The 15,818-nt window shown below is 48.2% G+C and overlaps 5 protein-coding genes across 5 annotated transcripts; 3 read left to right on the top strand and 2 right to left on the bottom strand.

Moving 5' to 3' along the window:
- The first annotated feature begins 216 nt into the window (after positions 1-216).
- VE01_06462 (uncharacterized protein) lies at positions 217-1,081 on the top strand. Its single transcript, XM_018275908.2, has 2 exons — positions 217-621; positions 711-1,081. Exons 1-2 carry the CDS (start codon positions 286-288, stop codon positions 903-905), a joined length of 531 nt encoding a protein of 176 aa, XP_018129529.1. The 5' UTR covers positions 217-285; the 3' UTR covers positions 906-1,081.
- UTP20 (U3 snoRNP protein) lies at positions 1,053-9,183 on the bottom strand. The gene has a single exon (XM_018275907.2). It carries the CDS (start codon positions 9,141-9,143, stop codon positions 1,212-1,214), a length of 7,932 nt encoding a protein of 2,643 aa, XP_018129526.1. The 5' UTR covers positions 9,144-9,183; the 3' UTR covers positions 1,053-1,211.
- A 151-nt stretch (positions 9,184-9,334) lies between these two features.
- Positions 9,335-11,549, top strand: VE01_06460 (uncharacterized protein). The gene is made up of 3 exons (XM_018275906.2): positions 9,335-9,413; positions 9,508-9,745; positions 9,799-11,549. Exons 1-3 carry the CDS (start codon positions 9,400-9,402, stop codon positions 11,188-11,190), a joined length of 1,644 nt encoding a protein of 547 aa, XP_018129527.1. The 5' UTR covers positions 9,335-9,399; the 3' UTR covers positions 11,191-11,549.
- A 160-nt stretch (positions 11,550-11,709) lies between these two features.
- Positions 11,710-13,848, top strand: VE01_06459 (uncharacterized protein). The gene is made up of 3 exons (XM_018275905.2): positions 11,710-11,881; positions 11,950-13,371; positions 13,420-13,848. Exons 1-3 carry the CDS (start codon positions 11,775-11,777, stop codon positions 13,601-13,603), a joined length of 1,713 nt encoding a protein of 570 aa, XP_018129468.1. The 5' UTR covers positions 11,710-11,774; the 3' UTR covers positions 13,604-13,848.
- A 37-nt stretch (positions 13,849-13,885) lies between these two features.
- VE01_06458 (uncharacterized protein) lies at positions 13,886-15,770 on the bottom strand. The gene is made up of 2 exons (XM_018275904.2): positions 14,302-15,770; positions 13,886-14,240 (listed from the first exon to the last, which is right to left on the bottom strand). Exons 1-2 carry the CDS (start codon positions 15,733-15,735, stop codon positions 14,052-14,054), a joined length of 1,623 nt encoding a protein of 540 aa, XP_018129467.2. The 5' UTR covers positions 15,736-15,770; the 3' UTR covers positions 13,886-14,051.
- Between the last annotated feature and the right edge of the window lie 48 nt (positions 15,771-15,818).

Here is a 15,818-nt window from a genome sequence, read left to right as displayed (position 1 = left end):
CTTAATATCGAGATGGTAAACATGGTTCCCTCTTGACAGGCCCCAGAAGCCTAAGATTCGGATTATACTTTATCCTAGCGTTTGAAGCCATGCGGCCGACTTCTGTAACTTTCGGAGGGACGGAGTTGAAGGACTAGCGGCTTGGCGGGTAAGGAACCGCTAGTGTTTAAGGTTCACATTTTATTGTTCCCCAAAACGTCATCCCAATGGTTTGGTGTTGAATTTCACTTCTCACGAACATCCGCACCAACAATAAGTTGCCAGCCAACCTCACCACAACCAAATATGTTACCACGACAAGCCGCCTTTCGCCTTTTGCGGCGGATAGCCCTACAAGACTTTAAGTCTGCCCCCAGGATAGCGGTATTCCAGAAACCCATCTCTCGGCCCCTCCACTTCTTCGCCACGCCCAGCCTACGAAACGCTATTAAACCCTTCGAAATCCCTCGCAAAACCACAGAAGCCCCGGCCGATCAGCCTGCATATGAGATGACCTTTACCTGCAAGCCGTGCTCCACGCGCTCGACACATCGAGTCTCGAAGCAGGGGTACCATAAGGGGAGCGTGCTGATAAGTTGCCCGGGGTGCAAGAACAGACACGTTATTAGCGACCATCTAAATGTAAGTTCGGATGTTACCTGTTTATGTCGGCTTGGGGATGTGCTATAGATGATTTGATTATGGTGACCGACGCTGACTTGAAACTGCAGATCTTTGGCGATAAATCAATGACAATCGAGGATATAATCCGAGAGCAGGGCCAGCTGGTTAAGAAGGGAACGTTGAGCGAGGATGGGGATTTTGAGATATGGGCCGATGGAACTGTAACCGATAGGCCCAAGCCTACGGGAGAGGGCGAGGGGGCAAAGGTCCAAGAAGTGGCAGCCCCTACCGAGAAACTATAAGGCGACACGAATTTCACGGGTGATGATGGCGACTGTTTGAATAGGGGCACGATATATCCACGATTGGCATATAATGCCCAGCATGTAGTATTATTGGAGGTTGTCACACATAGATTTGTAAGATAGGTTGTATAACACTTGTACGAGAAGCTGTATAAATCAACAATATAGTCAGGATATAGAACTACATATATATCGCAACAACTAACAAACCCACATAATGAACTCTATATCAATCATGTGCCATGCCTCCAAACCCCGGCATGTATAACTCCATACACCGCATAGCATCCTATATACAAGAGATTAAAAGCCCCTTCGCAAATCTCTGTGCTCCATTCCCTTCTCCTTCCTCCTCTCCTTCTTCCTCTCAACCTTCTTCTGCTTATCCTTGCCAAACTTCTCAGGCGCCGAAACAGCTTCGATCTTGCGCTTACTCGAACGCTGCTCTCGGCGCTCTCTGACGCCTTGTCGGACCTTAAGTAGCTGCTCCGTGTAGATAGATGTGCCACACTTGATTTTTAATTGCTCCATGAGTTCCGTGCACTCGGTCTTGATATTCTCATAGTTGGACTTGAACAGATCATCTGTGGAGTATGGCACTGGAATGTTTCGATCGGTCAAGTTGTGGAGTGGCAACAGTATGGTCGCAAGGCAAGGGGCCAGAGTCTCGGCATCTAGTTTGGCGCAAAGCATCTGAGACAGCTTCAGAGCTGCAGTCTTGGGGACCAGAACTGCTGCTCGTGGCGGAGAGCTTTCACGTCGTAGGATGAAAGATATTCTTCCAAAGATGTAGTTGAGAGCTGTTAGCTTCTTCCCATCTTCGCGGACGGTTCCTTCTTCTTCGTCGTCAGAAACATCGTCGTCTGCCTGCGGTTTCTTCCATTTCAAGGAACTGGATGCGGCGATACGGCCCAGGAAGTTCAAGTTCTTGACAATCTCATTGGCGAGTAACTCTGTCAACCCGGGAGTCTTGAACATGCTAGCAGTTCGGCGGATGAGATCTCTAATGTCGTCTGCATCCAAAGAAAGGCCCTTAGATCCAACCAATGGCAGTTCGGACAGCCCAGACTCCATGTTGGCGCGTGCAAAGTCAGTGAAGTATACTCCCATCAACTTTGCCGAAGATAGTTTGACCCATGCGTGAGGATATGTTAGGCAAGTGCGTATCGAAGCCCACATATCAACGGCACCTGCAGCCAAAAGTCGTGCTGGAAACTTGTCACACAGTGTCGTCGCTAATTGCAAAGCGGAGTAGAGAAGTTCCCAGTCGGACTCTGTCCCATTTGAGTTCTTTAACGAGTGCTGGATGCAAGTTTGTAGCTCATTCACGTCGTTATCTGGCGGGGAGTCTTGGGCTTCGTAGTAAAAGCCGTAGCTTTGGAAAGCCAAACGTTGAACTGCGGTATTGTCTTCTTGCCTGATCCAGGATCTCAGGAGGTTCAAGAACGTGGTGATGTGTTCGCTGTCGGCTTTGCGGAAGATTTCCTTGATAATTTCGCCAGCTGCCATACGGCACTTCTCACTGTCGTCGTTGGCAAGAACGAAAACAAGGGGCACGAAGCAAGTTGCCGAGACTTCCTGGATGAAATCGTTCGACGACTTGGAGAGTAAGAGGTGTAGTACTTCGAGAATAGACAGTCTGCCTCCCTCTCGCTCGTAGTTCAGATTGGCAACAATGAATGCCAATTGCTTCTGCCATCTGTTCTTCTTTTGCGGGTACTCGCGGAGGAACTGGAAATAAGCACCACGAGCTAGGTCTCTGGTATCCTTATCATCGTTCGTCACCATTACTGTCCCAACATAGTCCATTGTATCGTAAACAACGGCGCTTTCAAGCTTCGAATCCAAAACGGCGCGCAAGAAATTGAACGTCACATGGCGGCGTTCTGGATCGGTCATGTCTTCCCTCAGCCTCGAAAGCAACCCATCGACGGCCGAATCTTTAATTGGAATATCGTTTCTGTCGCGGAGAATGACAGAGACAAGCTTCAGGCCAGCTTGAGAAACGTCGGACGTGGTTGATGAAGAGGCACTGATGCTCCTGAGAGCTTCAGCGGCAGCGACCTTGTAAAGGTTGCTGCCATCATGCGTCGCCTTCATCTGAACCTTGACAATCGTTGTAAGTAAACGGAAGGCAGAAATCTTGATTTCCTCTTCTCCTTGAACAATGGCGTCTCCAATGATTGGCACGAATCCGGTCAAATTCGATGCAACGCGAAGGTTATCATGCTTCTTTAACACCGCTCGCAATACGTCGAAAGCGAAGCGAACCAACTTATAGGTGTAGACGGTAGTGCTACCTTGGTTGCTGCCTCTTTTCGCTCCTTTCTGGATCAAGTACTTCTTCAAGCGGTAGTCTTCCTTGACCTTTGCTTGGGGTTTGTTGCTGTTGTACACATCCTGAATGACTTCGTAACAGAAGATTAAGCTGTCTCTGCTCTTCGCTGCGCTGTTCTTCAACAGTCCCGAGCTAATTCGGTTCAGAAGCTCGTCGATTTTTCGTACCATCTTCAGGTTCAACTTTTCCTTCAGGAGGACCTGGATAGGGCGGACAAGATCTGTAAGGCGGCTCAAAGTTGCTGTCTTCGCAATCAACTCCATCGAATCCTGGGATTTGCTACTCCTTACTTCCTTCATCTTACTGACATATTCTTCTGCGTCCTTCTCTTGACCAGTAATGCCAAAGATATCGTCCATGATAATAGCCACAATCGAAGGAAGGCAGTAATCCAAGTCGCCGGGTGAGTAAAGCGGGATTGTAGCTACCAAAATCGAATGCATTGTGTAGGACAGAACATGGAGTTGAGATCCACGAGCCAGAGCGCCTCTGAGTTCTTTCAGCACAAATCCAAAACAAGAAGGCCCAAGCAAGACGCAAATGTCTGTTAATGTCTGGCGCGTCATATCACGAGCCTCTTGCGCTTTGCTTCGAAGAATTTGGCATATATCGGTAAGAACGGCGGGCAGTTTTTCGGCCATTTGATCATGAGGGAGTAGTTTAAGAACCCTAACTGCGATGACTGCAACAGGAGTACGGAGACTGACGGTAGTTTCGTCCTTATGGTGTAGGTAGTCGATCAGTGGAGGCAAGATGTTCCCTGTCAAATCGTCATAGAACTTTTGCTCTTTCGGAAGTGACTTGGCAAGGGTGGAAAGCGATGGCTTGGTGGGTGCGTCGTCAACTTCCATCGCAGTATCGTTGGCTTCCGCATCGACGATACTGTGCTTTGAGTCTGCGGCGACTGCCAGCGACTCGATAACCTTACCGAGAAGGCGTATAATTTGCTTCTCCAGGGTTGGCTTAGTGGCGATATATCCAGTGAATCGGCGCAATATAGCACGATACTGAGGCCAGTCCAATGACTCTGCAAGAATGCCGACGCAGGTTGTTGCCTCGGCAGCAAGGTTGTGCGCGTCGTTTCCTTCGGCTCTATCAAAAATGAAGTGCTCAAGAAGTGGGATGAAGAAGTGAGCAGTATTTTTACTGCTTATAAGTCCATCCTTTGAAGCCGTTGACAGTTGAGTCAAGGCGTTCGATTGTCTCCCCTTACCAGCAGCCAGAATGTTATTGAAGAAGGAACCTTCAAGCTCATCATCGCCACGAAGAAGGGTATGCATATCATTGACTTCCGTCCAGTCAGGGTATGTTTTTACAACATGCGCCATAACCTTGACATACTCTCGGCGGATAATCTCAGATGCCTCACGAGCGCCGGTGAAAATGGCGGGCACTAGAATGGAGGACAACATATCATAGAATGTTGAACTTTCGGTGGCATCCGTCGCTTTGGATGCGCTGTCCAAGAAGTTGCAAATCGCATCAGACGAATTTGAGGAGAGAACACCGAACTCTTCGTCGTGTCTGATATAGTAAAGGAAGTTGTAGAGCAGAGGGCGCCACTGGTGAGCAGTAAATTGGTTTTCCCTCGGCGCCGATATCAGATTGAATGCTTTAAGTCGGCGATCATAATCCGGCTCGTCCAGTCGTCCTTCAGCAAACGAATTCAATGATACGCAAAGTTCTGCAACTTCTTCAAGGACAGGATCCTTTCGAGAGTAGACGATTAAAACTCTGGATAGAACTTCTCTACTACTTCTGTCTCGGAAAAATCCAAAGAGCGAAGTTACAGTATTATAGACCCTGTCCTTGAGCTCACTGTCATCTTGAAGATCGTACAGTGGCACAAAGTGCTCCAGAACCAAAAGAAGTCCGCTCTTAGTTTTGGGATTAACTCTCCTGGTCGGCTGGTCAAGCAAGAAAGTAGTGATATCCACGAGATTGTGTGCCTGCGTAGATTGGGTAACGAATTGCGCAAGCCCAGAAATAGTTTCAACGCAGGCTTCGAGAAGGCCCTTGCTGATATCCTGCTGTCGTCTAAGAACATCCCCAATAGGCACCAAAAAGGAGTCCATATTCTTGGAAAGTAAGGACGTTTTAACGCGGCCAGTTAGATCTTCGTTTTCAGGAAGGTCGCTCTTGGCGATACCGACCACGTTGTCAATAATACTCAGGGCAAACAGTCGGACCTGGTCCTTGGACTTTGGCTGAGCTAAACACTCCGCTACAGTGACCAAGGTTTGATCATCTTCACCAAGGAAGAGAACAGTCTTCGGTGACAGCGACCAGGTATATAAAAGCTGCAAAACCCCGGAAATACTCTGTGCAGTTTCGATTGGTAGTTTCGCCAACCGCGGGCTGATGAGTTCGCTCATTATGAGGTCCATATACAGCGACCAATCAAAAGTGGAGTCGTTGGTAAACATCAAGACAAGACATTTAAATCCGGTCTGGCGGACAGATTTTAACAACGATGTTTGGCTGGTGAAGTCTTCTTCGTCGTCGATAGAGTCGGGTGAGCGTTGGAGCTGGCGAGATGAGTACACCAAGCAGTAGAGCACCGCGGATAGTAATTGGCTAGTATAAGGCGACATTTTTGTGCCAAGCTCTTTCAAGGTGCCTTCCATCATATTCATGAAACCAAGTTGCTTTCGGGCGCTTAGTATCTCCTTGTCAAATAGCTCATCTCGAGACTGGCTTATAACGTCGATGTCCTTCAGCTCCCCAAGGGCAATCTGCAAAAATGACCCAATATCCTCCACTGACAGATTGCGTAATATGGTTAGCCTTGTGGCTAACATGCCCTGTCGACCGCTAGCTGCGCCTTTCTTTGAAATAGCTCTTCCATATAAAATGCGTAGGAGGATTGGCATAAGTTCCTGCCTATGTTCAAACTGTATCCGGGAGTCTCCCTGGAGAAGAATTGTGAGCTCATCTTTAAAACGTGCCTCATCGAGTAAATTCAAGAGGTTCTCCTCATAAGGCCTAACACTAGGAATCTTCCATGTTAGAATAGCTTTGAGGGCAGATTTCTGGATTTCTAGGTCTCCATTTGTCAGAAGGCCGAGTAAAGCGTCGAATACTTCTGTTGCCCTGAACAGAACTCTAGGGTTGTGGAACTTCTGTAAGAGATCTAGCTGAGATTTCTGATCTTTTCTCGTCCAATTGCTTATGTTGATAGGATCTTCATCTGACTGATATGGCTCGCCCTCCTTATTCGCCCATGAAAGGAACATGGGAATAAATTGGCGTGAACGGCGCTCAGCGATACTCGTAACACTGGCAAGAACACGCAGTGCCTGAGCACGTGCCATAGGCGGTTGTGGAGCAACAAGTTCTTGCGATTCTTCAAACTGCCGGATCATAACGTCTCGGGCATCCTTGGCCTCGGTTTCAACCTCAGAGGCAAGCTTCCGCAGATTTATCAAATTTGAACACTCGAAATCAGTGAGTCCAGAATTCTGAGCGTGTTCGACATTCCGCGCTGATCCATCCCACAATGCTGATGGAGCTTCCAACCAACTAAATACGATTTCGGCAATAACATCTTCCTCTTTGGCCGTTTGGGCAATCTCGGAAAGCGCGGCGCAAGCGTCTTCCCAGAGTTGCGCGAATTTGACAGTAAGCATGCCGAAGCAAAAGTGTGGGATTGCTCGGTATAAAATGCGGTCAGATACATGGGTACGGTGGAGGGCAGCAAGCCTTCGGATATTCATAGAGGCGGACCGAGCAGTTTGCAAATCCAGCGGCGTCTGTTCGATCAAAATCATGGTGGATATGGCGTCGGAGGCAACATTGGTGGAGGCTGTATATAAGTGGTCCAGAAGGCGGAGAGAAAGAAGCCGCAGATCGTGAGAATTTGTCGATAAATTGAGTATTAGAGCTTCAATGAGTGAGTCTGCATCTTCGCTTCCATTTGTAGACCATGTATCTGCAGCAGGTTTGTAGGAGGGTGATTGTTTCAAGCTCGTCAAATATGACAGCAGCGCATGTAGAAATCCAGGTAGGCGAGCATATCTGGGAGCCGCTGCTCTGAGAAGAGGTTCCAAGGAAATATCCACCTCTCCGGCAGCTTTTGTCATGCGAGAAAATGCCTCAAAGCCGCGGCCAGCAATAAATCTTGATTCTTCGGGTTCAATTGCTGAGGATGGTCGCAGCGCAAGTTTGAGTTTTCTTTGGAGTATTTCTGCAATTCTCGCATTTGTCGAGGGATGGGCTGTCGTACAATCCATTATCGATAATAAGGCGTAGTATCTTGGTAGACAACGATCATGCCATGTTTTTGTGCCACTGCCGTATGAGGTTGGAGATGCTTGCTCAGGAAATGGTGATACTTCGAGCCTTTCAAACTTGCTCACCATTTGATCTTGCCATGATTGCGGGATATTGAAGCCATCTTTACCACCGGTGCTACTAATGAATACCCCCGAAGAAACCATCTTGGGAACGAGAACACACAGTGTATCCTCATTTTCTTTGTCGGACCAATGTGTGACAATGAATTTTTGAAAATATGGCATAATAATGCTTCGGAAGCGCTCAACATCAACCTTAGTGAAGTATGAACAAAACATCAAAAACCAGCGGGCCATGGGCTCTCTAGCAAGTGAATCCAAGAACCTTGGTGCGTAAGGTATTAAAGCATCCATGGGCGAGTATTGAAGAGCCATAGATGTAGTTAAGATAACGGATTCCCATATTATACGGTCGTGATCATCGTAAAATGAGGCCCCGGTGGTCCTGGAGAGTGCTTGTAAAATATCGGATATACTGGAGAGGAAGGGTTTCCAGTTCGCAACTCGCGATCCCTTTCGGACACCTCCAATCACGCCTATAGCTTTCGACGACAGCATCAGCTGCTTAAACGACTCTGGAGTTCGTGATTTCTCGAACGATTTGACGACTCCCTCGGAGTGCGCGAGAACAGTGTCGATTATCTCCCCCAAGGTATCTGAACTCGTATGGTGGACAAGACTAGTCAACACACCACATATCACATCTCCCCAGGCCCAATATGTCTCCTCCGTCTCTTCAGAGTAACTGTACTGTGCGAACATCGAGTCCAAAGTCGCAGGGGCCGAGGAGTGGATCGACAGTCCGTTGCCTTTCATCGACTCGGCGAACATGGTCATGATACCATGGTAGTAAAGCCCGTATTCACGAGTTCCAATTGTTTTTTCCAGGTCAGTCTTTGCGTGACATATTATGACCGGCAGTGCCTTTTCTCGAATAGCTGGCGCACTTGCTTTTTTTATGAGAAAGCTCATCGCCTCGGCAGCAAAGCGAGCAATATGTGGCTGTTGTCGTTCCTTGCCAAGTAGAGGAGCCATAAGGTCGTATGTAGGGCGCAAGTCCATCACAAGCAGCTTTGATAGGTATTTGAACAGGAATGCCAAACAGGTAAAACTCCATTCAATCACCTCTACATCCTGCTTGGTCCCTGCGATGTCTGTAACCAGCGACAATGCCCGGGCATAGAACTTTTCGAAGCGCAAACCGAGGTCATGGGCAAAGTCGGTCAACAGTGAAAGTAAAGGTTCAATCGATTCCCTTTCTTTTGCCTCCAAAAAGCTGACCAGAAGGTCCATGATTTTGTCCTCGAAATGTAGAATTTGCGGCAAGCTGTCGCACATCGGGCTTACATCGTATGAAAACTGTATGAACCGCTCGGACATATTGAGTTCCTGCCATCGTTCCAACCCCGCCTTAAAATAAGACGTTGTTGCCCCGAGATCTTCACTGTCGAGATCATGGCGGCGAACTCGTCGCAGAGGGTCGAGAGAGTTAAGTTTCGAGACCTTCGCGGTGAAGGATTCCCATCTATGATTTTTTGAGTGGGCCGTTCCCTTCTTCCCTTTTGAAGTCTTCACAATCCTTCCAGAAGATGTGGACGGCATCTTCGCCGTAGGTTTTGTTGGTCGTCACTCTGGTTGGTGATGTGAGAGGAACCTTAAAATCTTATCGAGAATATCCATGTTATCGATTTGAATAATTTTGAGGCGGTGAGCTACACTTGGCGTTTCTGCCGGCTTAAAACCACTAGCGTCGTCGGAGCTATTGATGTCAAGCTTCCACCAAAGGGTCTCGTCACGAAACACGCTTTCCACTTCCAATGACTCTGGTTATCCTTTCATAGCCATTGTTCAGGTCAACATGGCTTCAAAAATGTAAGTTGTTATCAAAGTTTGCCCCCAGTTGAACGCAAACCTCCCCAACCTCACTTATACGTCATGGCTCAATAAACTCACCTTTTCTGAATAGTATTGTTGTCGGCGCAGTCCAAGGGCAATTACGATCAGCTTTTTCCAAAATCGCTACATTGCACGCTAAGAACACTTTCACTTTCGCTATAATATCCGGGGACCTTTTTGCCGAGGACGATGATGAGGTTACGGACTTGCTGGACGGAAAGATCATCGTGCCGCTCCCAACATATTTCACTGTGGGATTGAGCCAGTTTCCCCAGCGAATTGTGGATAAACTCACAAAAGATGACGAGGTAAGTCGATTCTGATTAAATAGTGATATGTGGCCATGTCTAATGAATCCCAGCTCTGCGAAAACCTTCACTACTTGGGAAAGCGAAGCACAACGAAAACATCCGAAGGAGTCCGAATCGTTGCTCTTGGGGGTCAATTGGATGACACAATCATTGGAGGCCTATCAAAAGAACAGTACCTTCCGTTCCATACTGTGGATGATGCCAAGGCTCTCCGTGGAGCGAACACTGCCGATATATTATTGACAGCTTCCTGGCCGTCTTCTATTCGCACTGGCTCCAAGGTGCCAATTCCCGAGGCAGGGATTGAACCAACGGGCAACGACCACATCTCACAACTTTCCGCGGAGTTGAAGCCCAGGTACCATTTCTCGTCATCGCCCACCTTTTACTACGAGCGGGAGCCATTCTTCCACACGCCAACCGAGGACGCCCCTGATTTTCGACCCCTCACCAGATTCATATCCCTTGCCGCTCACGGCAACCCCAACAAGCAGAAATCAATCTCTGCCTTTAATCTGCGAGCAACAGTAGATGTCACAGCCCCTCTTCCACTTGGCGTGACGGCTTCGCCTTTCTCCACGAAGGCACCAGAAGGGAGGAAACGAGCAGCGCTGGACCCCGCACCCTACTCCCGATTTTCGACGGATGACGGAAACCACCATCGTCACAAAAGAGGCCGAAGAGAAAGACAGCCCCCACCAGGACCAGATACGTGCTTTTTCTGTCTATCGAACCCGAATCTCGCCACCCATCTCGTAACTTCTATCGGCGAAGATGCATACACCACAACCGCCAAGGGTCCACTGACTACGTCGTCAACGAATGCGGCGAATGGCCTCGATTTTCCAGCTCATGTCCTCATCATCCCATTGAGCCATGAGCCCACATTGGCACGTATTGATCAAGAGGGGCGCCAAAAGACATACATGGAAATGAACAACTACAAGAAGTCACTTCAGCAAATGGTGGCAGCTAGGAGCGATGACAAACTTGGTTCCGTTACGTTTGAGATTAGTCGTGGGAATGGTGTTCATACCCACTGGCAGTTTATTCCCGTTCCGGCCGAGCTTGTTTCGAAGGGATTGGTTGAAGCAGCCTTTAAAGTTGAAGCGGAAAACATGAAGTACCCTTCTTTTCAAAATCGAGATCCTGGCCTTGGGGAGGGAGAAGGAGATTTTTTCCGGGTGTGGATTTGGTCGCCATCGGAAGAAAACGGCGCTCAAGGACAATCAAAGACCATCACCATGCCCTTCGATGACACCATGAGATTCGATCTGCAATTCGGGCGAAAGGTGCTTGCAAAGTTGCTCGGTCTGGAGAAGAGACTGCAGTGGAGAGATTGTGAGCAGACAGTTGATGAAGAGAAACGCGATGTCGAGGCATTTAAGGCGGCGTTCCGCATTTTTGATTTTACGCTTGAGGATGAGGCAAAGAAGGAATGATACCCCCCGCTGGCACTCAATTATAGGAGTATAGGAGCCACTTTAGTTTAATCGACATTGTTACGCGTAAGGGGACCAGCATGGGAGAGTTCACTTGCGAGGGGAATGGGGAAGGATAGCGACGAGGAGAGCTATAAGGGGAGCGATGAGCGGCGCACACTCTGGTTATAGGGCGCGTAGCCGGGACCGTTGTTGGGGCGTGAGGGGGTGAACGTTCTGGTTGCTGGTGCGGGTGGTTCGCAGCCCGTCTTGATGAAGGTTCAGGGACTGGGTGGATTTGGGAGCAGTATGCTGCATATATGGAATATCACATTAACCAATACAACGTGAGCTATGGTTGAGGATAGTCACAGCGAACCCAATATTAAATAAATGTTGCTTTCCAATTCATTTTTTAGAGTCGCCTTTTGTTCTGTTCCGCACGTGGCTGGTCATCGTTTTGGTACTCCTCACCCCACCCCCACTCTGACCCCTCCAACGCGGGGTTCGGACCGTGCCCAGTTCCAAGGCAACTTGCAAAAATGAATGGGATGCCATCGTGAACCATTCTCTTCTCAACAACCTTACACTTTACGCCCTTCATAATGGCTCTTTCAAGCGATGAGGTTGTCACGATTGACAACTTCGAGTCCAAACTCGCGAAGTTTAGCGCTGATGGTTGTGGTCTCTTTGGCCTCGTAGACATGGGAAGGTAACGCCCTTCCCGCTCCTTCTCATCTTCGGATTCTTCGACGGGTTCAAATGTCTAAAACCACATAGCAATGGCATTCGATTCTCCATATCAGACCTCACGCCGCCAAATTCACGACTCTTGCCTTGCATATACCGCGAGCGCGCCGGAATCTCCCTGTACGATGCGCTCCACGAGTCCAAACCCGGCTCTGTGCCGTTCGTGTTTTCCCCAGGGATTATCGACAAGGTCTCCAAGACTCTAGCAAGATTCGCCTACATCTGCAAACAATACAAAGTCCCCGATAATCAGATCAGCGTTTTTGCGACAGAAGCTATGCGCACTGCAAAGAACCAGGATGAGATGGTTGGTGCGATTCATGCTGCAAGCGGGCTGGGTGTGCAGATACTTAGCCCAGCTATGGAGAGCATGTTTGGTGCCATGGGGGCACGCTCTGCGTTCGAACACGTAGATGGCCTATTTATGGACCTTGGTGGAGGGAGTGTGCAGATGACATACCTGGATTCGAAAAGCAATGGGTACGAAACCCTGGCTGCGCAGAACGCGAAGAGTATGCCCTACGGCGCTGCAAAATTAACGGCTACTCTGCGAGTGGAAGAAGAGGGGACAACGCAAAAGCAGCTGAGGACTCAAATGAGGGACACTTTTGAGGGAATGAAGAAACAGTTCGCAGGGCTTAGAGCGCAGGCTGAAAGCAAAGAGGGAATTTCAATATACTTTTGCGGCGGGGGCTTTAGAGGTTATGGAAGCATGCTTCGCCACACGCACGAAATTCAGCCATATCCAATTCCAGGAATTGGTGGCTTTTCGGTTTCCGGCGCCAGCTTCGAAAATTGGGAGGCAATGCTCAAGGAGAACGATAAAGATGGCAAGATCTTCGGAATGTCCAAGCGCAGGCGCGAGCAATTCCCTGCCATTGCCATGGTTGTCGGGGCTCTTGTTGAGGCAGTGCCAAAGATAAAGCAAGTCACGTTTTGCAGTGGTGGGAATAGAGATGGTGTTCTGTATATGAAGCTATCGCCCTCTCTCAGGCAGCAGGACCCTCTCCCTCTATTGCTTGGTAGCTCAGAATCTGTTACAGATGCCTCTGTAAGCGCTGCTGTGAAACTGGTGAGGAGCGCCCTCCCCAAGGATACCCCCAGCATATTTACGTCAGGACTTCTTGATTACGTCGTTCGGAACACCTGGACTCATCTGGGCAATTCCGACGACCAGAATGCTACGAGGTCATTGCATACCACAATATCAGGATCCATCGCTAGTCTTCCAGGGCTGACACATGAGGTTCAAGCTATTATCGCCTTGACTTTATGTGCTAGATGGGGCAATGATCTTGGCCGAGCGGATTCAGCCATCCTTGAAAACCTTAGACTCTTAGTTGGCAAGAACGGCACCTTTTTCTGTGATTACGTGGGTGCTATTTTGAGGTTCCTGGTTGCTGTGTCTCCAGCATATCCAACTGATCCCCTGTCACTCAAAGAATTGATTAAGTATGTTAAGTTCCTCTGTTCGAATATCTTTTTTTAACAATATTGCAGATTTAACCCTACCCATTCTACCACTCTCGGAAAGAAAGGTAAGAAATCGGGCATCAAGCTTCGGATAACACCAAATCCACTGGGACGTCTCTGGATAGAAACTGGGAAACTGCTTGATCTCTTCGACGGTCTTGGGAAAGGGCTAGGTAGTGGACTTCGTGTGGAAGCAGAACTTACTGATTGAATGTCAAAGTAATGGAAGCCATATGACCACTTACGTGTCCAGGTCATATTAACGGCATTTTTGGTTAACTACGAAGTGAAGCCTACTATCAACTACTTCAAAAAGGGGTACCCGAATATCTAGGCTTCCTGTGCCATTCTAGATTTAAATTCGGTGGGAAGCATAATTGGTGGCCAAACATGGGTTGGGGCATGTCACTGCAAATAATTACGAAAGAAATCTTGAGACAGATATATATCCCATACAAATCATTCTTTTCATGAGAAGTTGAGATATGAATTGGTGCAATTGTATTCAGCCAAGACTGGACATGACCAACTGGTGCTCCTGCAAGTGCAATTCACCGAGCTACAGATTTGTTGAACATCCGTCCCATTTGTGCCTGGTCGAATGGAAAACAGATAGGCCCTATCACAGCTTTTCATTAGACCTATCCAAGAACCATTCTCTAATAGAGGTAGTGAAGCAATCCAGCAAGTGCGCCTCTCTCCTTTGCAATTTCCCGTGGGAACTTTCTCTTGTTCCCTCCATTACAGTAGTTGGCCAATGCCTTCTGGCTGGGGAACCGAGTCGCGGGAAACCCCGTCCTAATCTGATGGAGGAATTGGTAGATGTTGACATAAATCTTCTTCGTTTCCTATTATGCATTAGAAAACACACCAAAATAAGGCGCGAACGAAGTTCCAGAAATTGCTTACCATTTTGCACTGTCTTATGGAGTTGGGAACGGGGTTGATACCAAGGTCCCGGCAGAGTTTCTGCCAGTTTTCAAGTTTGCTGGTATCAGGAAAGTAAGCATTAAACTCCTCCTTCGCTTTTTCGGCACGAGATTTGTTAGGACCGCCTTTTTGCGGACCGCCTTTCGGAACATCATCTTTTGTAGCACTGCCTTTCTGAGGTCCACCTTGCCGAGCACCGTTCTTTGGAGGGCCGTTATTTGGAGCGCCATCTTTTAGAGCACGATTTCCATGTCTGGACTGCTTTCTATCTGATGCCTGTCGATCACCCACCACTCTGCCCTCAGGTTGACCATAGTGGAGATTGTTTCCATTGCTCGTTTGCGATCTGCCTTTGAATTGAAGAGCATACTGGGAATCATCATCCGCCGAGGTAAACCCACACATGGAGAACGAACTATCAGTCGAAGTTTCGGTGTCATTTTTGTTCTCGATATCAAAATGCTTTTTGAATGTCCCGAACTCCTTGCTTCCTTGCTGTAACCCGCGAGCGGCACAACTCTCTTCAAATATCTCCAGTTTCTCCATGGCGATGTCGTCTCCCAATTTAAGAATGTGGTCTCTCGAGGATTCGTATTCGAAAAATCGGCATCGATAGTTTGTGTAGCTATTCCTTCCTTTGATGAGTCCAAGGGAAAGGGTGAGTTCCTCAAATCTGGCTTCCGCTTCTAGCGTTTGGGCAGCAGATTCTGACACGACTCCATCAAGTCGGGCTGCGGCGAGCTTGTTTCGTAGGCTCTTCATGGTTGCACTTTCATCGTCAGGCCGAGAAGATGCAGGTTCTTGCGACATGTTCTTGGTAGAAGAGGACCTCTCGGGCCAAGCTGTGGATTTTATGGCTCTGATGAGCAAGATTCCTTTCTTCTGGAAGAAGTCGTTGTAAGATTTGTTGTAACTTGGGCTGTCGTACTTCAGGCCACAGACAAGTGCAAGAGCCTCAAACTTGAACGTCTTATTCTTATCTTTGACATTTCTCGCATTGAAACAATATTCCTGTGCGTTTGTAGCGTACTCTGCAGTGAGAAATTTGCGGAGCAGTCGTTTGTAACAAGGTTGGCCGGGAAGGATGCCTGCAGCATTAGCCAGCACTTGGAATTTCGATTCCAGGTCTTCAGTCGCCTGGGGTTGGCCATTGCTGTTTGCGATATCCATTTTCGGAGTACGATTCTGCGATCCACGGGTTTCAACAAGTGTTGCATACTCAGCCTCAAGTCGTTTGGCTGTTGGGTCTCCACTGGCAACTTTGTCGTTGACAACCTTCATCGCGTCCATGAAGAACTTCGCTCTGCATTTATTGTATGCTTGTTCTCCTTTCTTTAACCCAAGGGACGCAATTAACACGCCAAAGCTCGCGGTGAAGGTCTTCGCTGGTTCCGCCATGGTTGTGACGGGCATAGGGTTGCAAGTAATTGCCTACCTTCTGCTCTCATATATAAATATTATGCATAGAACAAAGAAGTTCGCTTGATAAGCGCTTA

The sequence above is a fragment of the Pseudogymnoascus verrucosus genome (assembly GCF_001662655.1).
Source record: "Pseudogymnoascus verrucosus strain UAMH 10579 unplaced genomic scaffold scaffold_28, whole genome shotgun sequence".
In the NCBI taxonomy this organism is placed as follows: domain Eukaryota; kingdom Fungi; phylum Ascomycota; class Leotiomycetes; order Thelebolales; family Thelebolaceae; genus Pseudogymnoascus; species Pseudogymnoascus verrucosus.
This window is presented reverse-complemented; position numbering and strand designations above follow the sequence as displayed.